Below are 27,427 nucleotides of genomic sequence, written 5' to 3' on the forward strand. Positions count from 1 at the left end.
CCTCAACCTGTATGGTTGAGAATCCTGGGTCTCCATCATGATTTCCACCGTGGCAGGATACCGCACTGCCACAATATATATATATATATATATATATATATATACATACATACATACATACATACATACATATACACACACACATATACAAATAAACTAAACAAGATGAAATTCATTACAAACAAATCTAATGAAATGAAATCAGTAACTTAACTAATCAACCCAAAATAAAACGTATTTTTCTGCACATGTCTAAGATATATATATATATATATATATAGATAGATATCTATAATTATTATCTATTTATTTATCACTATAATAAATAAAATAGAAACAAATATGAACCAAACCACAGTATACTCCCTTTAAGACTACAGTGATGTTTGCTTACAACAGTGATAGACAATCCTCAGCTGTTACAGAATTACAAGCTCCAACATGCCCTAGGAACATAAATGTATGAGGTCAACCAAGTAGCAGACAGGAACTTAATCTACTGGTCTTTAATTACTGGCTTAAAGATATCTACTGTATATCAGATTCAGTTCAATACATTGATATGATGGTAATAAGACAGTAGAGTGAATAAAAACCACATTTGGAAGAAGGAAACGGTTGTGGATTACAAGGGACCAAGTATGCTGGGAGTGCCGTTAATTATATAGGTCATATTCAAACCATAAAATGTATAGAGCAGAATCGACACAGAACACAGCTCCTTGTGTTGACTATGGTTTTGAAGGAAAACTAGGCTTCAATGCTGAATGGTCACAGAATATCATACTTCCTTGTGCTGCAAATAGGTAAAACAAATACTGAAGAACATTCCTTGTTGAGTGTAAATTACATTCAAGGTGGGTGAACCTGTTTGTCAACTCTCCTGAGAATAAACAAAAGTGTTCAGAAAGTTCACTGATAATAAACAACATTTCTGGGGACTAGCCTAGTGGTCAACTGACCATAATTCTGTAGGTTATTGTGACATTGACCAGTCCATTGACACAGATGTAGCGATATAGCGTTGCTGTAAAACACCAACTCACCAGAGCTGTGGCCAGTTAAAACCCTATAAGAATTATATTATTGTCACCTGATCCCCAGTGACACAAGCAGCAGTGTTGGAAATGTAGAACTTTACCTGCTGACTTGAATTGAAATAATTACGTAGGCCTGTTGATGAATAAATATAGGCATTGATTAGATCTTATTAGCCGTAATGGATAAGTGCACTTTAGTACAAAGTGCACTTATCCTTTTTGCTCCTTTGCCCTGACATAACCAATCCCAATCTCCCCATCAACCAATTCCAATATCCCTATTGGATTGATGGTCAGCCATATTGGTCTACAACCTCAATTTTAAACTGAATTGTTTGTTTTACAAGGTAAGGGTTCACATATACTTTAAAGTGTTACTAAATCCAGAACCTTGCATTTACTACATCTGGTCTCCCACAGTACACAGAACATGGAAATTAAATTATTTTAGCAAATATAAACTGCTAAATACCTTCTCATCAGCAGTATATGGCAGTCTTGTGACTTCTATCAGTATCCAGCCGAACACTGATTAAAGCTTGTAGGAGGAGTTTTAATTATCCTCTGACTGTCCTATGAGGCTGCATGCCCCCTGACCCTCTATCTGGACAGTGCTGATTGTCCCTGTGTTAATCACATGCATCCTCCCCCCCAAAAAAAAAAATTCTCTAGCAATATACACCAAATTGAGCATGAGCAGAGTGCCCCATAGAGCTTTGTACTATCAGCAAATGGATTGTGGCCTATGGAGGAAGGGGAGGATCAGAGAAGACAGGATCAAATAGCCTTTTTACACAATGCAGAAGATTAACCCCTTAGAGTTCACAGTGAGAATAACAAGCTTTATTGCATATACATATACTGCATATATGCATATTCTGATTTTACTGTTGTGGCTTTAGTAACACTTTAGGGACAGAATGTTCAAATTTAAAAAAAAAAATAATAATAATATATAAATAAATAGAGAGAGAGAGAGAGTGACAGGAATTAAAAAAAATATTGTATGATCCAGTGTCCATTTTATTATATACCGGTACTTACATTTCCTGAACAAATGTGTGCAAAGCTGGCCATACATGGGTTGAATGAAAAAAATGTAAATCCACATTTGATGTCGATGCGGGATTGCTCCCCACTTTGCCATTGTATCTGACAGCAGGGAGATACACCTGCCATCAGAATACACAAATTAGAGCTGCAGGCTTTTTTCTGTGGTGCTGATTGAGTGGCAATATACCAACAGGGCCGTTGAAGATAAGTCGATTGGTGGCCACTGTTCAACCACAGTGGCCACATATGGATCACAATTTTTTCAAATTCCTTATTTTTATTGTTTTTTTGTTATTTTCACAAAGATGAACCATCCAGGTACAAAAACATCATACAGTAACCTTCTCAGAGAAGAGATGTTACAGTGAAGACCATGTATCAGTAAACATGGGTATGTCTAAAGAACACAGTGTACAGGATTTTAGTAAACTCCATCAACTATTATCACCACAATGGTCAACTAACTTGAACAGTGACCCATTGCCACACCCCCAGTATATCAGCGGCACAGGTGTCAGGTTGTAGTCTAGGATACAAGGGCAGATTAGGCTACATCAAAAGCATTTCCATAATCTTGGAAGGTAAAGAAATCTACTCAATAGAACAATGTCTTCCAAAATGTCTCACTTTTATGATTTACCTGCGGCAATGAGGTTTTTCATGGTATACAGTCAGTCCTGAATTTCTGAGAACCACAGCAAAAGTGAGGGACAAGTTCTGTTTCCATTTAAGTGGAATGCATGCTCTTGCTGCATTAAATAGGTGTATCAACCGAGAGTGTTTATATTGCTGCAACGTCAACATTCCTAAGTTTAATATGAACTAGCACCATATTCCAAAAACGTCTAAGAGACGGGCATCTGCAAAAGATGTGCAGAATCTACAATCATCTTGCCCATGGCACCAACAGACTGGAGAGACCTGCAGATAGCACCTATGAAGGATCATAGGCACCCAGTACCACCTAGTTAAGATTTTATAGCTCGTATCCTGAATCTTATTGGCGATAGATGATTTGTGGGTGAAATAGAGCATGTTGTCACATTGTTCAGGTAAAATGGAGATTTTAAGATCTCTCTCCCATTTAGGAATAAATGGAGGAACATAATCAGTAGGTGGCTGATTAAGCAATTGATAGGAATGAGAAAAGACTTGCAAGTTCAAACTGGGTAACAGTTGCTGCCAGGTCCTGAGGTTTAGGAAGAGTTCAGAGATTGTGCCTAAGTTGGATCACTCACTACTGGGAAATTGGGGGTGTAGTCAAAGCCCGGATTTCCGGCACTGACATCCATCAGATTGGATTAAGAAAATGTTGGATCCTAAATGTATTTGCTCATACCAAAGACTGAAATCCTCTGTCTTTGATTCCTGGGGAGAAAGATGGATGGCCTAGGATTGGGGAGTAGATAGAGAGCTTGAGGTCTCTCCAGGGAAGCCGATCACCCCGGGAAAGGGTTTGAAGGTTTATACTAGTCAATGGATGGTGGGTTGTTAAGGAGTGTGATAAATGTGGCAGCCACAAAAGACCCCGTATTGAGAAACGCAGTTGGTCTTGCTCCAGCCGAACCCACAGTTTAGTGGTTTCATGTTTATTTCAGTCTATAGTTCTGGACATGTGGGTTGCTTGATGGTCAATACCGGATCAGGAAAGCCAATGCCTCTCTGGAGTTTATTTTTGGTGAGATTGCTAGCATTTACCTGATAATGTTTGTTGACCGAAAGGAAATTGCAAAATTTGGACCATATAGGTTTGAGTTCAGAATGATGATTGGAAGGGTCTGGAATAGGTAGAGGAGGCATTGGAGCACATTCATTTTTAAGATGCTATTTCTCCCAAACCAGGAGAAAGTCTCTATCTCATCTCTTAAGGCCTTTTTGGAGAGCCACAACAAAAGGCTGAAAGTTCAATGCAAAAATATCATTAAGCAAGGAGGTAAGTTTAACTTCTAAGCTACCACTAGGCAAACTAGGCCGTCTAGGGCACAGCCGACCCTTGCCTCACCTCCTCCTCCTTACCTACCAAGTCTGTCGGATCCCAGCTCATTGCCCCGGCTGGAGAGAGGGGAGGACATGCTGTTGTCTTGATTGCTGCTGCTCAGGGCCTCTGATAGTGAGGGTATCACTGGTCCTCCTGCCTGGCACACAGGGACCCAAACAGTAAGGAAATCCAGTTGTGAGCAAGACAGGGAGGGGATAGGAGAGGGGGAAGCAATTATAGGAACAATGCCCTGTGTCTATGTCTCCTCTCTTGCTGGCTTTCAGCTGCTGCAGGGAGAGACACAGATACATGGCATCATTCCTGTGATTGATCCCCCTGTCACACCTAGGGTTGCCACACTCTTCAGCCTGGACTGAGGAGTTGTGGGGGTCTCTGTGGTGGATGTTCCCCAGGTGTCCCACTACCACGCACTGACCAGTTTTGCTCTCCCTGGTGGCTTGCACTCCTCCCTCCTGTTCCCAGGTAGCAGCTGGATGACGTGCCTCACTCCAAAGGGACATATTTCTGCTCTGCACACAGACATCATTCTGCTGTCCAGGGCCAGTGTGAAGATGCCGGAGAAAGATGTGCTGATGAACACCTGGCACCGGGGGATCTTCAGTGCCAGAGCCCTGGATGTGGTGAGTGGAGGCTGAGGGCTGGCTATGAGCTGCAAAGTGGACCTGTCACCCACCAGCTGTTGTGGAAGCAGAATTCCCAGCATGCCCTGATAGTTTCTACTGGACTTCTGCTTTTACAGAAGCTGGGGAGACCTGTCTGGGATTCACTTGGACAATCCAGGTTTTGAATTATGTGTCCAGGTTTCAATTCCCCTTGAAAGCTGCACACATTATTCAGACCAGACCAGAGGCATAGCTTCAGGGGGGCAATGTGGCTTCCCTGTCACACCTGGACAGGAGGGGTAGCATTTACTGCAACTGTTCCCCTGAATTTTCCTCCTGTAGCAGCTGAATGTCATTTTCTCTTCCTCTCCCTCCTTCTGGCATTCAGCTGCTGCAAGAGGAAAATACAGGTGAATAGTTCTAGTAAATGCTACCCCTCCTGTCCAGCTTCCTCTTCCTTCTGCTGCCCCTGGCCCCTGTGTGCTCTCCTGGTCCATTCCACGCCCCTTTCCCCCTCTCTTCCCAGCCACCAGAGCAGTGTAGAGAGCTCAGTGACGAGTAGGTGGAAGAGGTACACCAGATTAAACACAAGTGGTTTTATTTTTTTGGGGGGGATACACGTAGCTGGTCTTGCCTAGGGTGCAAAGTAGTCTACCACCGGCCCTGCTCCTAAATTGAAAATGTAGCTTGCTTCCCACCTGACACATGGATTGAAATTTGGCCGGCCTCAGCTCAACCGCATGAATTTCAATCCATGTTTGGTCAGCTTTAGTTTAGCATGAGAGCAGTATTATAAGGACCTTTTTGTGTTTGAATTGAGGAGGGAATTTTATTGTTCTCCTCTGCCCCTGCGTGGGCTTATCTTGAGCTTGTTGTATTCTTAAAACAAAACTTTCTTAATAAAAATATTGCAACAGAATTGAGGAGGGAATGGTTAATCAGTACTGAATGGATTTCCTTTTACTTCCTGTCACAAAGACAACAGAATGTCATATAAGTGAAGAGAAATCCCCTCTTGGAAATTTGCCACTGGAACTAGTGTACCAATCAGAAGATATCCTGTCACTCCTGTTCCTCTGACAACTGTAAAATATTAGCTTTTCAATCTTGGGAACATATACAACAATAAAAACCTGACAGAGGTTCTACTTTCTACCCTAAACATCTTAAAACTTCAGGTGAAAGTCAATAAAAAGCACAGTCTACAAATAAAGCATGCATTAACTATTATCTCACCTTTTCAGAAACACATTTTTGGAACGGTGATGACTGCTTTTCACTTTTGGGGAACTGTCCATGCCAGGAAGAACTGAGAGAGAAGCTGGCAGACTTCTTATGAGTCCTTGTTAAAGAGTTGGATAGAAATGATTTCTCGGCATCCTTTTGTGGAGAACTTTCAAGATTCTGTTTAACATAGTAATGTTCCTCCATCAGAGAAGGTGCAAAACAGGAAACCAACAGGTTATCCTGGGATCTGTGAAACAATTTGGTCCCTGAAATGAAAAATTCTCATAAATAGAACAGAATTGTCTGTTAATTTTGTATATTTTTTTAACATCCATATTAATGCAAGCAATAAAATCTCACAGTTATAGTATATGGTCACTACCAGCCTTGTGCCCAAATCACAATTTTAGTTTCTATCTTGTATGCTTCTACATTGCTCAACTGCTGCTGTAGCTGACTAGCCAAGGCATAGTGTGTTTAAAAGGAAACTATCATTTTTCTTTGTAAAGTAGAATAATGCTTTGTAAATGCTTGATGAATCTGATGCCGCATAGGCTAGGAAATATCATGAAAATAAAACAATGCTCTTGTGTTTGAGGACTAAAGAACATCCTGGGGCTCCCTCTAGGGATAGGTTTACAATAATACCTAAATGCCTACTGCACACTTGTTATTCTTTTAATTTCTAGTTAAAGTGGTAGTAAAGTCCTGATTTGTACCTACAGGTAAGGCTGTAATAAGGTTTACCTGTAGGTACAGTGAATACTTTCTAAACGTGTGTTGTACAAGGCTTCAGATTTCAAGTCCTGAGCTACTAGCCAGGCCTTAAGAGTTACAACAAACACACACAAACAGAGACACCTGTACACACACACACAGACATGTACATACACACACAGAAACATGTACACACAAGCACAGAAACACATGTACACACACATACAGACATATGTATACACACACAGGCACGTACAGACATGCATACACACAGATACATGTACATACACACAAATGCACACTCTCAGACACATGTACAGGCACATGTATATACACACACAGACACATGTACATACATACACAGACATGTACACAGAGACACATGTATGTACATGCACACACACACATACATGTACAGATACACACATGTACATACACACAGACACGTGTACGTACATACACACACGTGTACGTGCATACACACACACACATGTACATGCACACACAGACACATGTACACACATACATTTACATACACGCAGACACATGTACAGATACACACATGTACATACACACAGACACATGTACATGCATATAATCCAATAAAAGAAGGTGCAGAGCTAAAATGTAAACATATATATACAACTGATAAAATTGTCCAAATAGGTGACGGAATGGCAATGCATATATATGTATAAAAGTGCCGTGCATGTGGCACAGAAATATATCCCATAAAAACACTTGTCAAAGTGAAAAATATCTAAATAGTCCAAACAATGGATAAAACGTGATTACTGTGATCCAAGATATTCTCTAGTGGGTGATCCGTGCTTCACAAGCGATCGATCAGGCGATGTGTCACATGCACGGCACTTTTATACATATATATGCATTGCCATTCTGTCACCTATTTGGACAATTTTATCAGTTGTATATATATGTTTACATTTTAGCACTGGACCTTCTTTTATTGGATTATATGTTATGAGGTTTTTGGTTGCCTTTGGTGTATCAGCTGCTGATTAGTATTGGCGCTCGCTTTTTTCTATTCCACTACATGTACATGCATACACAGACACACACAAACACACACACATGCACGCACGCATGCTGTTAAGTGCTCTCTCCTCTCCCCTGAAGCCACCACTGGCTGACAGAGGATCATGTGACCAGAGTAGCTGAAATTAGGTAAACACACACCCTATAAAAAGTTGCAGTACTTTGTTGTTCACTCACAGATCTGGGTACTGCACTCTAGGGGGAGGCAGAGAGCACAGCACACACTCCTTGCTTTGCTTTCACTGCGCTCAGCTATTGAGCAGTCTGACGGCTCCCAGTGCCAATGACAGATCCGACGTGAGCTCCGACACTGCTCAGCAAGACGGCCCAGGGGGACACACTCGCACCCACCATAATTTCCACTCGCCATTGGCGAGCAGGCGAGTGGAAATTTCAAGGCCTGGTTTAGGAGATATTCACATTTACAGAGGCCAGTGACTTCACCGATGCATACGCAATGCGCTCTGAATGGATGACATGCTGGAGTATGCTGTCCATTGACAGCACTGCGCCACAACCATGACTCCTGTGCACATGTGTGGTTGTGAAGTCATTGCAGCCCGACAATTCAAATGGCCAGAGCACATGAACCTGGAAAAAAGGCAGGGTGAAAACGGAAGAGCCAGCAGTGGTAACAGAGCACCACTAGAGGGTTTAATTTTAAAGGTAAGTCTTTCATAATGTGCTAGCATGCAATGTACACTAGTACATTATGACCTAAACCACCCGGGCCCCCACTTTTTTTTTTTGGACCCTACTACCGCTTTAAAGCCTGCTAAGAATATGGCTACAAAAAAAAATCTTTGCTACTTTGTGGTATTGGAGATTGGTGAGTGACTTTTTCACTCCCAGATTAAATTGCATGACTGTACTACAATGGGAATGGAAGTTGCCTAAGAATTTCCCAAATGAGAAATTGTTGGAATGTTCTATTCTTAAGCCATACACTAATATTTTTTTTATTTATAATTTTCATTGTAAAAGCATTTGTTCGATTTTTCAATCATTAATGGCCTCAAATCTATGTTCATTTTCGAGGGTGGATCTCAGCAGTGGGAATACAGACCACAAAAAAAAAAAAAAAAACAGAACAACTGAGTTCAACTCCTATAAAAAATTGGGCATTAGAAGCACTTAAACGTACTACAAAATATTGGCTAATTCAGTAGGGTGAAAAGGTAAGGCAAAATTCCTAACAAATATTGTCCACTGATTTAGACAATAAATTGTATTACTTTAACTGAACAATTTTTGCTATTTATGTTATGTAAAATGAATACAAAACATTTCAGTTAACAGACTTAGCAAATCAGAGGAAGAAGTCTTGTCAAAGTTTTAGAGAGATCTAAAAAGTCATAGCCCTTTGCCATTCTCTGTCCAAAACCGAAATGTCAGTAATCAGTATACCAAAACTATTAAAAGATACAGGAAAGTTATATCACCTCTGCTTTCTTTATCTTTGTTTCTGTGTCCCACACTTCGCCGACTTAGCTCATTGATGTAAAAGGTAGGTACTTGGAATGGCTTGATGTTTTCACTATCTCCGATTTTCCTGACCTGCCACCACTCTTTATTCAATTTGTTCAGCAATACCAGAACGTCTCCTTCCGTCAGACAAACTGTACTCCCATCAGGAACCCTAAATGTGTAGCTGCTGTTAACCTTAAGGATCGCAGGCTTTGTTGCAGTGGATGACCTTTTCCAGTTGCGGCCTTCCAGCGTCCAAAGCCCAGAGAACATTTCAGGAAGTCTAAAAGAGGTTCAATAAGTTAATATCGGCTTAGCAACTAATGTATCATTTGAAGTAGCTAATTTCACTTTTATATATACATAGTGTACTTTTATAAACAGAAAGGAGGCCGATATATATATATATATATATATATATATATATATATATATATATGTAAGCTCCAAGGAGCAGGGCCATCCTAACCCTCTTGTATTGAACTGTATTGTTGCTGTATTATCTCCCTTTATATTGTAAGGCGCTGAGGAAACTGTTGGCGCTATATAAATCCTGTATAATAATAATATTAATAATAATTATTATATATATATATCTTGTATATGATAGACAGTTCAACCAGGAACCAGTTAAGCAGAACAGATTGATCAAGGACAGTGAATGAGTAGTACCACACTGATGAAGTCATCCCAGAGCACTCACCTCCTGTTAGTATGTGCATAGTGTAAGACTGACAGGCCTGTGCAAGGCAATAGAGCATTAATTGATTCATAGTATTAAAATCGGCCTCTTCCAGTGCTTTTGTGTAGAAGAGCACAAACTAATAAAAAGGCAAATTTAGAAACTTATATGAATATGTCGTCATTAACATCATCCATTGCATGGAAAAGCTTGCAGTCTAAACCCCCTACCATCCCTCCCCCACCCTCACCCCCTGCCCCTTCTTCAATTTGTACCTAACTACTACCTAACCATGGTTCACACCACACCGAGCATACCTCACATGTAAACGTGACATAAGTCTACTGTTTCCAGAGCCAAATGGTGGGAATCTTTTTCGTATTTATCAACTGTATTAACTGATTGTGAACCTCCTCAATGCTAATGTTAATATACAACTATCTGTATGTTAAAATCCTTCAATAAAAATATTTAAATATAAACCCCCTACCAACACTCGTTAATACAAACACTTTAGATAAGCAACTATGTTTGTTAATATGCACAGTATTTTGGGTTGTGGCAGGAAATCTTTGGGAGCTGAGCCCAGGACTGCAACTGTAACATTATCTAGTAACCTCAGCACAGGTTAAAAAATATTTCATCCAATTTCTTCATTCACTGAAAATCTACTAAACATAGATTTCAATTTATAATACTGCATATGCCTCTAAAATTTCATACCACCAATGTGAAAGTAATATATCTCCCCAATAACAATGAATAGTGAGACCTTAACCTATCCTGCTTTATGTTGCTGGAGCACCAAGCTTTCATACTTGACTGATGTATAAGGCAGTACGTGCGTGGTGACACTTTTTCTCCCTCGTCATCATTGAAATGGAAAAAACTAGTACCTGTGTGCAGTGAGATTTTTTAACTCTGATGGCTGGAGGTGTTCATTACCCAACGTTTATGTTAGCAACAAAAGTCCTGATCATCACAAGCAATTGGGTGCATCATGCACAAAATTCTTCAAATTATGGACATCCTATCAGTGCTGAATGAAACTCTGTGGAGGTCACTGGGCAGTCGAAACCTTGGGGCCCCCCTTCGAGGTTTCTCATGCACACACTCTAGTGCGATAACATTGAACTAAGTAATGTGCACGTCGGCCTTTGAATAAAGATGACCATCACTACTGTACATTACACATACAAAAAGTCACACCAAACCTTTTTTACAAACTGACAGCTGAAAGAAGATTTTAAGAGAGACTGTAATGTGAACTTGATGTCTATGGTTTATGTAAGTTGTTATTGAGTACATTACATTAATACAGTATTAATAGAGTCCTTAATGCAGTGTTTATCAACCTTTTTTCAGTCAAGGCTCCCTTTAAAAATAATGGACAGTCCCGAGACACCCTTTAAAACTATGGACAGTCTTGAGGAACCGTATTCTAAAATGGGGTGCCTCAAGACTGTCCACAATTTTAAAAGGGCACCCCATTCTAAAATGTGAAAAACTATTCTAATAGTTTTATATAATGCAGCAACAGTGGCTAAATGGTTAGCACTTCTGCCTGGCAGTACTAGGGTTGTTGGTTCGAAACCCAGCCACGGCACCACCTGCCTGGAGTTTGCATGTTCTTCCTGTGCCTGTGTGGGTTTCCTCCGGGTCTCCAGTTTCCTCCCACACTCCAAAGACATGCTGGTAGGTGAATTGGATCCTGTCTAAATTGGCCCTAGTATGTGTATGTATGAATGTGAGTTAGGGACCTTAGATTGTACACCCCTTGAGGGTTAGGGACTGATGTGGATGTACAATATATATGTAAATCGCTGTGTAAATTGATGGCGCTATACAAGTACCTGAAATAAATATCCACACATGTAGGACACCCAACATTAGAGGGGATTTATTCTTCCAAAGCACACTTTTGCACACTGTTACTGCAGTGTTTCTCTTCTCTCTCAGTTTTTCTCCATCACTGAGCTAATGTGACCCCAACACTGATGGAGAGGGGCAGGGGAGGGTCAAACTAGGATGTTGTGCAGGCAGCTGACATCCTCCTTATCAACTGATGATGTCATTGGTTGTCACCCGGCGGCTAGAAGGTCATAATGGTACACAATGAAAACCTGTGGCTTTGTGTAACTAAAATGCAGGCTTGTTCCATCCACTGGCGTGTATACAAGTTTTTGGCAATTTTTAGACATTTTGCCAAGGCACCCCTGAAGAAACCTCTGGGCAGGGCAGGGCAGGGCTGCTGTTAGAAACCACGGGGCCCCATACAGCCAACCTGACAGGGCCCCCCCAAAACAAACACTATGTTTACTATACTTCAGCTATGAATGAACTTAGTGTGTGATCAGTACCGATTACTCATTGTGTCCATTCAGAAAAGAAAGGGCCTGGTAAAATGTGACACATTCACTGAACCTTTCCTCCACTCTCCACCCTGAAGGATCCCATTATGTGCTTGCAGCTGCTGGTAGAAAGGAAAGGAGGGAAGCCGTAAGCACTGCGTGGGTGGGGGCACACAAGGCAGAAGCATGCAGAAATGTATGGTGCACAGGGAGGGTGATAAGGTGCAACAGGGGGGCAATTACTGGAACAAATCCCCTGTATGACGTAGCAGCTGAATGCCAGCAGGAGGGAGAAGAGAAGAAGCCAGCTTTCAGCTGCTGCAGAGAGCCATACAGGATATCAGTTCCAGCAATTGCACCCCCTCTGTGCCGATCACTCTCCCTGCCCACTTATAATTCACCCAGATGCCTGGGTACCCCTGCTGGTCTGGGCCCTGTACAGGAGGACTGGTGGTACACCCTTATCCACGGCCCTGCCTCTGGGCACCTTGGTTGAGAAAGGCTGCCTTAATTTAAAGTTTTAGTTTGTTTGACTTGATTCATTTTGTAAACAATTTACGAAAGCTTCATTGTAATTTTCTTTCAAGATCAAATCAATATTACTTTGATCCGTTGTTGCAGAGCTCTTAACAGCATGGGTCCCGTTGAACAGTGCCTACTCTGCCCATTTGGTATTTTGGCACTGCATCTATCTACACTGGATTCTAAAAAGAATATGGAGGCGTGATCGGGATTTAGTGACTTCAATTTGCACCCTGTGCTTTAAATAAATTCTGGTACAAAAGTTCAGAGGGTGGAGTGTTCAGGCATAGTTCAGGAGAACAAGGACGGCATCCACTCAAAGACTCAGAAAGCGTATTCATGCTGACATAACACAGGACGAGCTACAAGGAAAGAATTTCCACACAGGCATTGGCCGTTATTACAACATGAAAATACTTTTTCTTCTCTGAATGAAGTTTGGCTACAAAAATTGTTTAATGTTTTTATCTATGTTATTTAATCATCTTTGTCTTACTAGCTACAAAATAAGTATGACTGATAGTGAAAGGCTGCAGTAAATTTGTGTGATTTTTGTCATGTGATTGAATGTGTTTATATGCCTCTGATAGAGATCTATTTGGGGCCCAATGCATGGGTTCTCTGACCCTGTAAGGTTCAGCTAAGAATGATGAGAATCCTGAGGGCTCCTCACAGTGCTCAGAACACACGCCCAAACCCTTTGTCTGGTCACATCAATGACAACAGCAGAAGAATGTCTATCTGTAAAAGCCAACACTAGCTACAGGACCTCCACATCATATATTGGCAGTCCGCTATTCAAAAGAGCTTTTATTTGCGTTCAACTCTGCACCACCGAAATGACACTTGCAAGCTGATTGGTTATTATAGACAAGAAAAATGTACTGTTTGCATACTTTTCACACATTCAACAACTCTTCAGAGTCTTTTTCCATTAAAGTGTTAGTAAACTCACAACAGTAAAATCAGTCTGTATATGCAGTAAAGCATGCTTGTTATACTCACTGTGGAACCTAAGGGGTTAATCCTCTGCATTGTGTAAACATACAATTTAATCCTGACTTCTCTTATTCTCCCCTTCTTCCAGTGCCCCACTCTTACCTCCTGATAAGACATATAATTTGGAGATACTCTGTACATGCTCAGTTTGGTGTGTATTGCTAAAGATGTTTTTTGTTTTTTTTTCTTGGGAGGGTGCATGTGATCAGCACAGGGCCAGTCAGCACTGTCCAGACAGAGGTCAGGGGATCTGCATCCTCCTAGAGCAGAAAGAAAACTCCTCCTACAAGCTTTAACCAGTGCTCTGCTGAACACTGATAGAAGTCACAAGACTGCTATATACTGAGAAAAGGTATTTATTTAGTTTATATTTCCTAAAATAATTGCATTTCTATGTAGTGTGAACCGTGAGAGACCAGACAGAGTGAATGCAGTGTCCTGGATTTAGTAACACTTTAAATGTAAATTTATAGAGAAGCATAAAAAGACAGTTTGAAATAGTGTCAACATCCCTTGTAATACCATAACAGTTTACAATTTAAAGAGTTTGACTGTACAGATACTTTAATAATATGAATCCCAAACCTTATTCATGTAACACTCCTATAAGGGTGGATAAGAATGACCCCCAAATGAAGTGATATTATCTGCATTCCATCTCTCTCTATAGACCAGATGCTGGTTTGGGTGCAACACCAGTTGCAGCTTAGCCGTGTGGAAGAGCTGTGCTGCATGTAGCCTGCAGGACTGCTCAGTGCTCACTGTGGACAGTAGAAAAGTTGCTAGACATCACAACAGTAAATTGATTGACAATGTTGCTGGATGTGGGCCTGTGTTCTGATTGTCTCTTTGTTGGATTAAGCTGTTTGTGACTGTTTCATCATTGGATTGGACTGCCTCTTTGCTGAATGGGGATGTTTCTTTGCTGAATCAGTCTGTCTCCTTGCTATATGAGGAGTCTCTTTGTTATATGGAGATGCCCCTTTGTTGAATATATGGGAATGTATCTGCTGGATTGGGCCATCTCTTTGCTGAATTGGGATGTTTCTTTGCTAAATATAAGAGGATGTCTCTTTGCTGAATATATGGGGATGTCTCTTTGCTGGATTGGGATATCTCTTTGCTGGACTGGGCCATCTCTTTGCTGATTATATATGTATGACAGCACAGTGGCTAAGTGGTTAGCACTTCTGCCTGGTAGTAGCAGGGTTATTGGTTCGAATCCCAACCATGGCACTACATGTCTGGAGTTTGCATGTTCTCCCTGTGCTTGCGTGGGTTTCCTCTGGGTACTCCAGTTTCCTCCCACACTCCAAAGACATGCTGGTAGGTTAATTGGCTCCTGTCTAACTTGGCCATACATCTGCATGTATGAATGTGAGTTAGGGACCGTAGATTGTAAACTCCTTGAGGGTTAGGGACTGATGTGAATTTACAATATATAAATAAATATGTAAAGTGCTGCATAAATTGACAGTGCTATATACAATAAGTACCTGTTATAAAATGGTGTAGTAGGCTAGTATTTGATGGCATTGGATTCTGGAAGTATGGTGGCGTAAAAAAACATTTGTCAAACTGGTGACTTTAGTCTTTTTGTCATTTTATTGCTGAATACACTTTTAAGATAAAGGGCTACCCCCAAAAAAGTCTGCAAATCTCGCAGAGTTAGTCTCAGTTTTCAAAACCTAATTTAGCGTAGCTTGTATCTGCCTGTCTCAGATGTCTTGGTAGACATTGGCTCTTTAACAGCAGATAAATACAATCCAAAAGCTCTGTAATAGCAACCCAGGTTCAGAATTATGACTCCGCAAGAGCAGAAACAGGCTATTTCCCAAGCTACAATATATCTCTCTTTTTTTTTACAATTCTGACTCTTGACCCTTTGACAGCAGCCACAGGTGTAATGTCTAGCAGTCAGCAGCTTCTACCCAGCTATATCTGGACATGCTCCAGCACAGAAGATTCTGTAGTTAACCACCATGCCCGCACAGAAACGCACAGCGTGTTCCTGTGCAGGCATGATGAGAACCGGCCTATGAAGACGCTCTATCCATTCAGCCATCTTCCTGCTCAGTTCCCACTGTAAAGACCTTCCAGCAGTGCAACTGAAATCTGGCCAAGCACTGCACACAGGCTCAACTTGGACAGAGCTCTGAGAAGAAATGAATGCTCTGGAAGGTTACTCCAAACATTTTGAAGTTTCCTTCCGCTTACACCATCTAACAAAACCCCCAATGAATGGCTAGAGCAGATACCGCAGGTATAGTTTCTTGGACACAAGTCAACAGTAGCAGACAGAAGCAATCAATATTCCGAGCAGGGTGGATAAAAATCAATGATTTTTAACAAAAAATAAAAAAAATCGGATTTTTTTTATTTAAATCGGATTTTTGTAAATAAAATGCTTTTTGAGGAAAATATATTACCATCCAAAGGTTATTCCATCATGAAATAAAGATTAGTTTTTTAATTATGTAGAATAAGACTGTATATGTTGAATTTTTTTGGTAAATAAATTCCATGAATCCATTCACAATGTCATGCTCTTCCAGAGGTTTTTGTAAGATTATTGGGCAGTTTATCTGCCTACAAGATATTATCACAGATGCTTGGTTTACTTTTGCAGTTCTCAGAACTGAATTTGACTCAGCGGAGATCACATGCCTCTTCTTCACAGCAAAAATGTTATAACGAACAGAGTTAAGAAAAAGACCTTAATCCTAACTTCTACAAACCTATGAATACAGAATCAACCCCTTCAGTGCTAAGTTTCAAGAAGTTCAGTGAATAGAATAGAAACAATATTTTTCTGATTGTTTGGAGTGGAATAGATCTGCACAAGAAGAAAGTGAAACTAAGTGTGAGGAGGAAGGGGCTGACAGTCTAAGTTTCTTAAAATATATATATTTTGTTTAGCCAAATTAGTTAACAAACATGGATGTTTAAGCAAATAACATATGCAGTAATGTTATTGTTTCAGATGAATAAATCTATTTCAATTGTTATTATTAAGGTAATGATTATTTTTCTCCTTCCTAAGTACAACAGAAAAGTTGTCCAAATATGAATGATTAACCTATTAAACTGGGGATAAAAAAACTAATATGAAAAGTTGTTATTCTAAAAATCTTCATCTACTTGCATATTAAAGTTATACCAGCAAGAATTAGTCTATGTAGAAAACTAGGATTTAAATCAAGCCTTACTGACTAGTGATTTAAATCAGTTTGATTTAAATCAAATCCACCCTGATTCCGAGCTTATAAAAAACCTGCAGATCACAGAAAACTAAGCAAAGCTCAGGTTGGCTACACCCCAGCTGCAAAAACAAACACAAAAAAATTCACTAGGGACACTACAACTTAAGGCAGGGTACCTACATTTGTGATAAAATAATCTTAGAATGTACGTATGTACAGTATTTAATTAATTAACAGTAGATAACATTTATTAAAGCCTCATATTCTTATGATTTCAGTATACAGGCTTTTGTTTGCATCTGAACTGCTTTTGTACCCACAAAACTCAAAGCAAATGCAAAGGAGACTTAGAAACTGCCAAAAAAAGCTGAAGTAAAAACAATTTGGAAGCAAGCCAAAAGCAAGACACTGCACAATAAAAGCATACTGAATTTGTCTTGCTCCTGAGTCTGACATCCATGTATAGAAACACTTGCATGAAGCGTCAGAGAAGACTTTTCCCTTTATAGTTAATTGGCACACATGTCACCCCTCATAAGAAGAAATACTGACAACCCACATAAGTTTATTTACACAGTATGGCTGATTTAATCACTTGCCCTCCAGAAGATTTACCCCCCTTCCTGACCAGGCCATTTTTTACAATACAGCGCTGTGTTATTTTAACTGACAGTTGCGTGGTCATGCAAGGTTGTACATAAATTAAATGTCTAATTTTTTTCCCACAAATAGAGCTTTCTTTCAGTGGTATTTGATCACCTGTGTTTTTTATTTTTTGCACTATAAACAAAAACAGACTGACAATTTTGAAAAAATACCAATATTTTTATTAAACATGTCCAGTAAAAAAATTTTAAAAATCTAATTTCGTCATAAATTTAGGCCAAAATGTATTCTGCTACATGTCTTTGCTAAAAAAAAATCCCATTACGTATAAATTAATTTGTTTACATGAAAGTTATAGTGTTTACAAATGGCGGTATATATACACTGGAATTTTTTTTTTTTTTTACTAGTAATGGTGGCGATCAGCAGGACTGCGGCGGGCATTCTGACTTGTGCAGAGCAATACAAAGCAGCCTGTTTGTGCTGACAGTGGAGAGATCTGTATTGTTTACACACAGACCTCTCCCCTGTCAGCTCCGCCGACGATCACCAAGTCCCAGCCAAGAATTGGTGGCTGCGACCCAGTCACTGACATGCCAAGGAGCCAATAGCAGTGTGGGTAAGGAGCATGTGTGCACCCCCTACACGGATATGCAAAATCACGTATATATACACATGATTTTGCACATTCCTGACGCCCTGTAGCAGGGCTATAGGCGCTTGGGAAGCGGTTAATATGGCTAAAAGCAATTTGCAATGGATCACTTTCCAAAATGTGGATGAGCAACAATTTCCAGGCATTCAGGAGTCAAACCTGTACAAAAACTGTAGATGCTGATTTTTAATAAACAGACACTCACCTGTCCCACTATCCAGTGTTGTCCTCACCCAGCTTCTTTCTTCTCTGGGCTTCGGTCCCCAGCAATGGCAAATTGCGGGCATCTGGCAGTGAATGCTTCACAGCCAGCTGTCACTGCACATGCAGTGTGATTGGTGCCGCAGCTTTCTGGGACCTGTTACATATCCCGGAAGGCAGTGGAGGAAGGTAGAAGGGGCAAACTTTGGCTCTGATCACCACAGTAATCTGGCCAGAAGTGGTGGAGCAGGTACCTGTCAAAAAAAGGTAACCGTCCCCCTCCTCCACAAATAACAATTTTTGTCATAATTGTGAAGGAGAAGAGGGGAAGAGGACGACTAGCGGAAATTCCCCTTTTAATTTTGCAGTTGCGGTACAACCCCATTGACTTGAATGGACGAATTTGACATGCAGTGCCACCTGTGAAGTTGACAAAATTTGCCACATCCATGGCATGTGTACAGCCCCTTCAGCTGTATGATATGTCTTATGTGGGTGGTAAAACAGTGGCTCAGCCACCTGTTTTTACTGCCCCCTGGCCACCTATGTGAGGTCTAAGGGAGCTAAGAATGTTCAGACAATAATTTATAAGAATATTGACTTCAATTGCCCAATCATGTGAAGATCAAATTATCTAATTATCACTTATTTCATCTGCACATGAATAAATCATTGAGGTGAAAATTCACTCAGATTCCTTTAGTATGTCAGCCAAATGTCCTATTATTCTAAATAATGTTAGGACCAGTTAAATAAGAAAACTCATTTTATCCTGGTGACTCTAAAACAAGATATTGCACCAAATGTTGTGTGCCTAAAGGCTCCTGTGGTGGAAGTACAGCCCCAATTAAAGTGTACAGAAAAAACTTTGCATATTGTATACCCTGATAGACTAAATCACATTTTCATTTCCAATTTTTGGTATAATCTTCTGTATTATTTATTTCATTCATACTGAAGGTTAAGAGATTCCCATTTTCTGATGTGGATAAATGATGCAATATTCCCGTTTATGTCAGGTCATTTAAAGTGGATGTAAAGGCAGAAGGTTTTTTTACTTTAATGCATTCGCTTCACTAAGGTAAAAAACCTTCTGGGTTCAGCTCTGCCCCCCCCCCCCCGTTATACTTACCTGAGCCTGAATCCACCACTGTGCGCAACAGCAGCTTCTCTCTCTCTCTCTCTCTCTCTCTCTCTCCTCACTGGCCATGAAGTCAGTAACAGCAGCCATTGGCTCCTGCTGCTGTCAATCACAGTTTGTGAAGAGAGAGTGGGGAAAGGGGGCAAGGTGCACACAGGGTTGCTTCGGGATCAAGCCTGCATGAGTGCCCCCATAGCAACCGTCTTGCACACATGGGGATGTGGAGCCAGGAGTGCTGGAGGGGGACCCCTAGTGAGGAGGATTGGGGCTGCTCTGTGTAAAAATATTGCACAGAGCAGGTATGACATCTTTGTTATTAAACAAAAAAAAACCTTTTACAATCACTTTATATGTTACCAGGGTGTAGTAATCAATTTAATATTTGCTAATCTATATCAAATGAAGCAAATTCGAGAGACCTCTTGGACTTTTTTTCTGTGGTCACTCTTGTTGTCGGTGGAAGGATTAGTACTACTTTTTCACAGTATTGGTATATACCACTGATGTGCCTATTGTGAAATTTTACATTGTAATTTCCATTATTGCATTATTTATGCTAAACAAATGTACTATTTGCATTCACTGTCTTCAATAAAAGTCCCCTGAATTATGTGGTTTACTAAGAATTTTGCCACTCCTCCATGAAAATTTCCTAAAGACGCCCATGGTTATATAGCTGGCAGAAGTAAGACATGATCACAAAGCGTTTACTCATGCTGGAAGTGTAGACTAAAAATTCCCAGTATCCAATCATGGCATAGTGCTTGAGGAAAGAACTATACATGGGTATTACCATCCACATTATTGTAATCATGATAAAACCATCTACTAGCACTTCCCTAAAAAAATACATGATTTATAAACTGTTCCGCTTCTAGCTTCTTGACGATAAAGGGTGACTCACTAAGGAGGAATTTTTGGTACTTCTACTGTTATTAACTGTAACTAGTATATTCCACATTAATTAAAACAGAAGTGCAAGATTGTAATGTTTATTGTGTATGTAAAGTAATTTTTTTGGTTTATTTTTGGATAGAGTATTGAAGATTTTTATTGCAGTCTGTGTTCCCACTGGGGACATTCACCCACTCACTCCTGATGACCATTGTCATTCTCTAGCACAATATTCCCAACCTACATGTTCCTGAAACTGGCTGTACCCAGTAGGTGGGTGCTAGAGTGCAGTGGTGTCCTGAGGCAGGTGCGGGGGGTGCAATACGCACCAGGTGACACCGACCGCACGGAGTGACACCGGACCCGCTCCACAAAAAGGTAAGTTGTAAAGCAAGCTGACGATCCCCGCAGGATGGATCCGATCCATCCTGTGGGGATTGTCAGCTTTCTTTACAACTTACCTTTTCTTGGGGGATCATCGGCATGCAACCTATATGGGGTGACACCGGTGTAGCGGCAAGATGTGTCTACCATGTAGATATGTCCCCCCTGAAGCAACTGCGCATGTCCTGGTTTCGGAGAGAGGACAGTTACATGTGGGGGGGAGTGACATGGGGAATACAGACACATGTGGGGAGGACAGAGACATGGGGGGGGGAGTGACATGGAGAGGACAGTGACATGTGGGGGGTCAGTGACATGGGGGGGCCGTTGTAGCGGCAAGATGTGTCTCCCATGTCCCTCCTGAAGCAAATTGGCATGGAAGGGGTTACTTCACCAAAGGTATATGGTCGGATACAGTAGTTCTATCATTGATTGATCGTGCCTGAAACCGGGACATGCGCAGTTGCTTCAGGGGGGACATATCTACATGGGAGACACATCTTGCCGCTACACCGGACCCGCTCCAAGAAAAGGTAAGTTGTAAAGAAAGCCGACGATCCCCGCAGGATGGATCAGATCTGCGGATTGAGCATAATGGATCGGAGTCCGATCCATTATGCTCAATCCGCAGATCTGATCCATTCTGCAGGGATCGTCAGAGGGGTTGTCACCAAGTGTTACCGCACCGGGTGACACCAACCCTAGGGACGCCTCTGCTGGAGTGACCACCGGTTTGAACCGAAAATATTCAAAGCTAGAAGTATGTCACCAGCACACCAGGATCTCAAAAACGGGTCCAAAGCTTTATTTATTGACTACGACAGTCATCATAGCAATGTTTCTGAGCCATGCAGGACCCCTCCATCAGACATGTGGCGTCACATGCCTGATGATGGGGTGTTGTATGGCTCAGAAATGTTACCATTATAACTATGATGTGATTGCTAAATAAAGCTTTGAACCCATTTTGGAGATCATGGTGTGCTGGTCGCATTGTCACTCTCTGACATATAAAATAATGGGGAATACAAAATGTATAGGTTGTTGCAGGAACAAGAGGTGAGGAAAAATCTTACAATAGGGAATCCTAATATGGAGAAAACTTTCTAAAGAGAAGGGGGTTATCCCCTTGCTCTAGAGCACGGGTCTCTAAACTGTGGCCCAAGGGCCAAATGTGGCCCTTTGCTAGCCTTTATCTGGCCCTTGGAGCACTATTCTTCCCAATGATAGAAGCACTAATCCTTCCACCGACAACAACAATGTGGCACTATTTCTTCCACTGATATCAATGATGGTGTGCTATTACTCCCACTAATACCAACAATGGGGCACTACTCCTCCTACCGACCACCAACCCTAAGGCCATGTTTATTCTCACTGATGGCCACAATCCGGCCCCATTAAAGTCTGAAGGACAGTAAACTGGTCCTTTGAAAAGTTTGGAGACCTCTAGAGAGATCTACTGTTACTTATAGTGTTTCTAGGACAGGGAAAAAAGGGAAATCCCCCCCCACACACACACACAAGACATTGACAGAGAAAACTGGAAAGGAGTCTCAATCATTACTTACTCTATGCAAAACTTGAAAAATATTTGGCTTTGCATGCACTTTATTAAAATGTCTATAATGTCAATATTGTTGTGTGCTGGTAAATTAATAGCCTGCAGTCTAAACTTGCCCTTGTATGTGTATGTTTGTACGTGAGATAGAGACCTTAGATTGTAAGCTCCTTGAGCTCAGGTACTGATAAGAATGTTTAAAATGTAAAACGCTGCATAAATTGTTGGCACTATATAAATTCCTGGATCAAATAAATAAATTATATTCAAAATGGAATACATCTGAAGCACAACACTGTCTTATTAAAGTGTCACTAAACCCACAGCAGTAAAATCAGTCTCAGGGGTTATGCAGTCTCACAGGACAGTCAGAGCAAAATGAAAACTCCTACATGCTTTGACCAGTGCTCAGCTGGACACTGGTAGAGGTCGCCAGACTTCCATGTTCTGTGTACTGTGGGAGACCAGATATAGTGAATGCAGGGTCCTGGGTTTAGGAACACTTTAAGACAGAAATTATTCTAATATGAATATACAGTCATGGCCGAAATTGTTGGCACCCTTGATATTTTTCCTGAAAATCAAGTATTTCACACAAAAAAGGTATTGCATTAACACATGTTTTGCTATACACATGTTTATTCCCTTTGTATGTATTGGAACAAATATAAAACAGAGGCAGAAAAGCAAATATGACATAATGTCACACAAAACCCCAAAAATGGGCTGGACAAAAGTATTGGCACCCTTAACTTAATATTTGGTTGCACACCCTTTGGAAAACATAACTGAAATCAGTCGCTTCCTATAACCATCAATAAGCTTCTGACACCTCTCACCCGGAATTTTGGACCACTCTTCCTTTGCAAACAGCTCCAGGTCTCTCTTATTGGAAGGACACCTTTTCCCAACAGCAATTTTAAGATCTCTCCACAGGTGTTCAATGGGATTTAGATCTGGGCTCATTGCTGGCCACTTCAGAACTCTCCAGCGCTTCTTTGCCATCCATTTCTGAGTGCTTTTTGACGTATGTTTGGGGTCATTGTCCTGCTGGAAGACCCAGGATCTTGGACGCAAACCCAGCTTTCTGACACTGGGCCCTACAGTGCGACCCAAAATCCTTTGGTAATCCTCAGATTTCATGATGCCTTGCACACAGTCAAGGCACCCAGTGCCAGAGGCAGCAAAACAACCCCAAAACATCATTGAACCTCCACCATATTTTACCGTAGGTACTGTGTTTTGTTCTTTGTAGGCCTCATTCCGTTTTCGGTAAACAGTAGAATGATGTGCTTTACCGAAAAGCTCTATCTTGGTCTCATCTGTCCACAAGACGTTTTCCCAGAAGGCTTTTGGCTTACTCAAGTACATTTTGGCAAACTGTAGTCTTGCTTTTTTATGTCTCTGTGTCAGCAGTGGGGTCCTCCTGGGTCTCCTGCCATAGCGTTTCATTTCATTTAAATGTCGACGGATAGTTCGCGCTGACACTGATGCTCCCTGAGCCTGCAGGACAGCTTGAATGTCTTTGGAACATGTTTGGGGCTGCTTATCCACCATCCGGACTATTCTGCGTTGCAATCTTTCATCAATTTTCCTCATCCGTCCACGACCAGGGAGATTAGCTACAGTGCCATGGGTTGCAAACTTCTTGATAATGTTGCGCACTGTGGACAAAGGCAAATCTAGTTCTCTGGAGATGGACTTGTAACCTTGAGATTGTTGATATTTTGCCACAATTTTGGTTCTCAGGTCCTCAGACAGTTCTCGTCTCCTCTTTCTGTTGTCCATGCTTAGTGTGGCACAGACAGACACACAATGCAAAGGTTAAGTGAACGTCTCTCCTTTTTATCTGCTTTCAGGTGTGATTTCTATATTGCCCACACCTGTTACTTGCCCCAGGTGAGTTTACAGGAGCATCACATGCTTGTAACATTCTTATTTATCCGCAGTTGTGAAAGGGTGCCAATACTTTTGTCCAGCCCATTTTTGGAGGTTTGTGTGACATTATGTCGAATTTGCTTTCTTTCCTCCCTTTTTTTGTTTTGTCCCAATACACACAAAGGGAATAAACATGTGTATAGCAAAACATGTGTTAATGCAATACGTTTCGTGAGAAATACATGATTTCCTGGAGAAATATCAAGGGTGCCAACAATTTCGGCCATGACTGTATCTTTCACAACATTTTGCATTTACCAACAGAAAAATGCAAATGATTCTAAAGGACACTAGATACTGAAATGAGAACTTTATTGCCACTGTGTTTCTTCACATAGTCTCAGAAAAATATCATATATATGGAAACAAATGCCAAGTAATGTGGAAGTATAAGATTTACAAGTAATTTTTCCTTTTAGAGAGATCATTGGAGTCCCCCTCAAAATGTCTTCAACCACCTTTCTCCCTAGGCAGCCAGCATCATCTTTGTTCAGTCAACATCCAGAGCTGTCTGTGCCACAGCCCTCTGATACCTCTTATCCTGTGGCCACTGTGGGGGACCAAAATGTAGGGGGGCTAGGTCCTCCTACTTAAACTCATTCCATGACCAGTCCGTGTCACATTACAAATAAGGAAGAAAGCCACATATCCAATCAGTTATTATTGCATTGCACATCGGTTAGTTCAAAGGAGGTGGATATGTTGTCTTTAGCAACCAATCAAATTCAATATTTTTCTATCTCTTTCTGCAAAAATGAAAGCACCAGTGCTCACATTAGTGTGGGCCAGATCACTGTTTACCTTTCCTCTTTACTTTACTGGCAAAAAGAAAATTATAGGTGTCCAAAACAATCAGACCCTAAGGCAGTCCTTCCTAGGATGTATATTTACAATACAGGTATACGCTCACCAGCCACTTTATTAGGTACACCTGTTCAATTGCTTGGTAACACAAATTGCTAATCAGCCAATCACATGGCAGAAACTCAATGCATTTAGGCATCTAGACGTGGTGAAGATGGCTTTCTGATGTTCAAACCGAGCATCAGAATGGAGAAGAAAGGGGATTTAAGTGACTTTGAATGTGGCATGGTTGTTGGTGCCAGATGGGCTGGTCTGAGTACTTCAAAAACTGCTGATCTACTGGGATTTTCACAAACAATCATCTCTAGGGTTTACAGAGAATGGTCCGAAAAAGAAAACATATCCAGTGAGCGGCAGTTGTGTGGACGAAAATGCCATGTTGATGTCAGAGGTCAAAGGAGAATGGCAGACTGGTTCGAGATAATAGAAATGCAACAGTAACTCGTGTCAATATGGACCAAAATTCCTGAGGAATGTTTCCAACACCTTGCTGAATCTTTGCCATGAAGAACAAGGCAGTTCTGAAGGCAAAAGGGTGTCCAACCCGGTACTAGCAAGGTGTACCTAATAAAGTGGCTGGTGAGTAAGTGAGCAAGGAAAACTGTATACTTGTTGCTTCCCTAGGCCAGCTGTCTTCTGCTGTCCCTTACTACCAATTAGTAAATTTTAATATCACATCACTAAGTTCTGATGTCATAATTACACAGAAATATCCAAGGTAGGGGGTGGAAAAGTTGATATAACTATTGGTCTACTTTGTGTTAGCACACCCACATTGAACCACTAGAAGAGCAGAACAAACTGATGCCCTATGCTAGAAGTTTAGTTTTGGGTGTATGGCTCAGAGTCTGTGAACTGTACAGTGCTGTGAAAAAGTATTTGTCCCTTTCCTGATTTTTATGTTGGCAGATTTGTCACACTTAAATTATTCTGCTCATCAAAAAGGTTTTACCATTACACAAAGATAACCAGAGTAAGTACAAAATGCAGTTTTTAAAAGATGATTTCATTTATTAAGGGAAAAAAAACAGGCCAAATCTGCCTGGCCTTGTGTGAATAAGTACTTGACCCCTTGCTAAATCATGAATGAACTGTGATTAACCACATTTTTGGACAGCCAAATTGAATTTCATTTGCCACACGCAGACCTGATTACTGCTAGACATGTTGAATCAAGACATCAATTAAATAGAAGCACACTAAAAAATCTCAAAAAGCAACACATCATGCTGCAATCTAAAGAAGTTTGAGAACAGATGAGAAAAAGTAATTGACTTGTATTGATCTGGAAAGGGTTACAAAGCTATTTCTAAGGCTTTTGGGATTTCAGAAAACCATGGTGAGACCCATTATCCACAAATGGAGAAAACTTGGAACAGTGGCAAGCCTTCCCAGGAGTGGCCAGCCTACCAAAATTACTCCAGCAGTGCAACAACTTATCCAGGAAGTCATAAAAGAACCCCAAACTACATCTAAGAAACTGCAGGCCTCACTTGCCCCAGTTAAAGTCAGTAATCATGATTCAGCAATAAAAAAGAGACTGGACAAAAATGGAATTCATGGGGGAGTTCCAAGGCAAAAGCCACTGCTGACCAAAAAGTACACAAAGGCTTGTCTCACATTTGCCAAAAAAAAATCTTGATTTTCCTCAAGACTTTTCGGAAAATATTCTGTGGACCGATGAGACAAAAGTTGAACTTTTTGGAAGGTGTGCATCCCATTACATCTGGCATAAAACTAAAACAGCATTTCATAAAAAGGACATTATACAAACAGTCAAACATGGTGGCGGTAGTGTGATGGTCTTGGGCTGCTTTGCAGATTCAGGTCCTGGATGATTTGCCATAATTGATGGAACCATGAATTCTGCGCTCTACCAAAAAATCCGGAAGGAGACTATTCAGCCATCAGTTTGTGACCTCAAGGTCAAGCGCACTTGGGTTACGCAGCAGGACATTGATCCAAAACACATCAGCAAGTCCACCTCTGAATGGCTAAAAAAAAAACAAAATGAAGATTTTGAAGTGGCCTAGTCAAATTCCAGTTGAGTTGCTGTGGCATGACCTTAAACAGGCCATTCATGCTCAAAAACCCTCCAATGTGGCTGAATTAAAACAATTCTACAAAGAAGGGTGGGCCAAAATTCCATCACAGCGATGTGAAAAACTCATTGTCAGTTATCACAAACGCTTGAATGCAGTTGTTGCCGCCAAGGGTTATTAGTAGAGATGAGCGAATTATTCAAAAATTCGATTCGGCCGA

The 27,427-nt window shown here is 40.9% G+C and overlaps 1 protein-coding gene across 2 annotated transcripts in view; it reads right to left on the reverse strand.

Annotated features, from left to right (window-relative positions):
* ARHGAP9 (Rho GTPase activating protein 9) overlaps positions 1–27,427 on the reverse strand; it is a 181,847-nt gene that overhangs the window by 141,200 nt on the left and 13,220 nt on the right. For both annotated transcript variants that reach the window (XM_089681293.1, XM_089681287.1), the window contains exons 2-3: positions 9,140–9,447; positions 5,931–6,187 (exon numbers count right to left, since the gene is read on the reverse strand). In XM_089681293.1, coding sequence (XP_089537419.1) covers positions 5,931–6,187; positions 9,140–9,437 — 555 coding nt within the window. In that variant the 5' untranslated portion in view covers positions 9,438–9,447. The remainder of the gene's footprint in view (positions 1–5,930; positions 6,188–9,139; positions 9,448–27,427) is intronic.

Source organism: Staurois parvus, unplaced genomic scaffold (genome assembly GCF_062004578.1).
Source record: "Staurois parvus isolate SC_StPar_1 unplaced genomic scaffold, SC_StPar_1.0 ptg000017l, whole genome shotgun sequence".
In the NCBI taxonomy this organism is placed as follows: Eukaryota; Metazoa; Chordata; class Amphibia; order Anura; family Ranidae; genus Staurois; species Staurois parvus.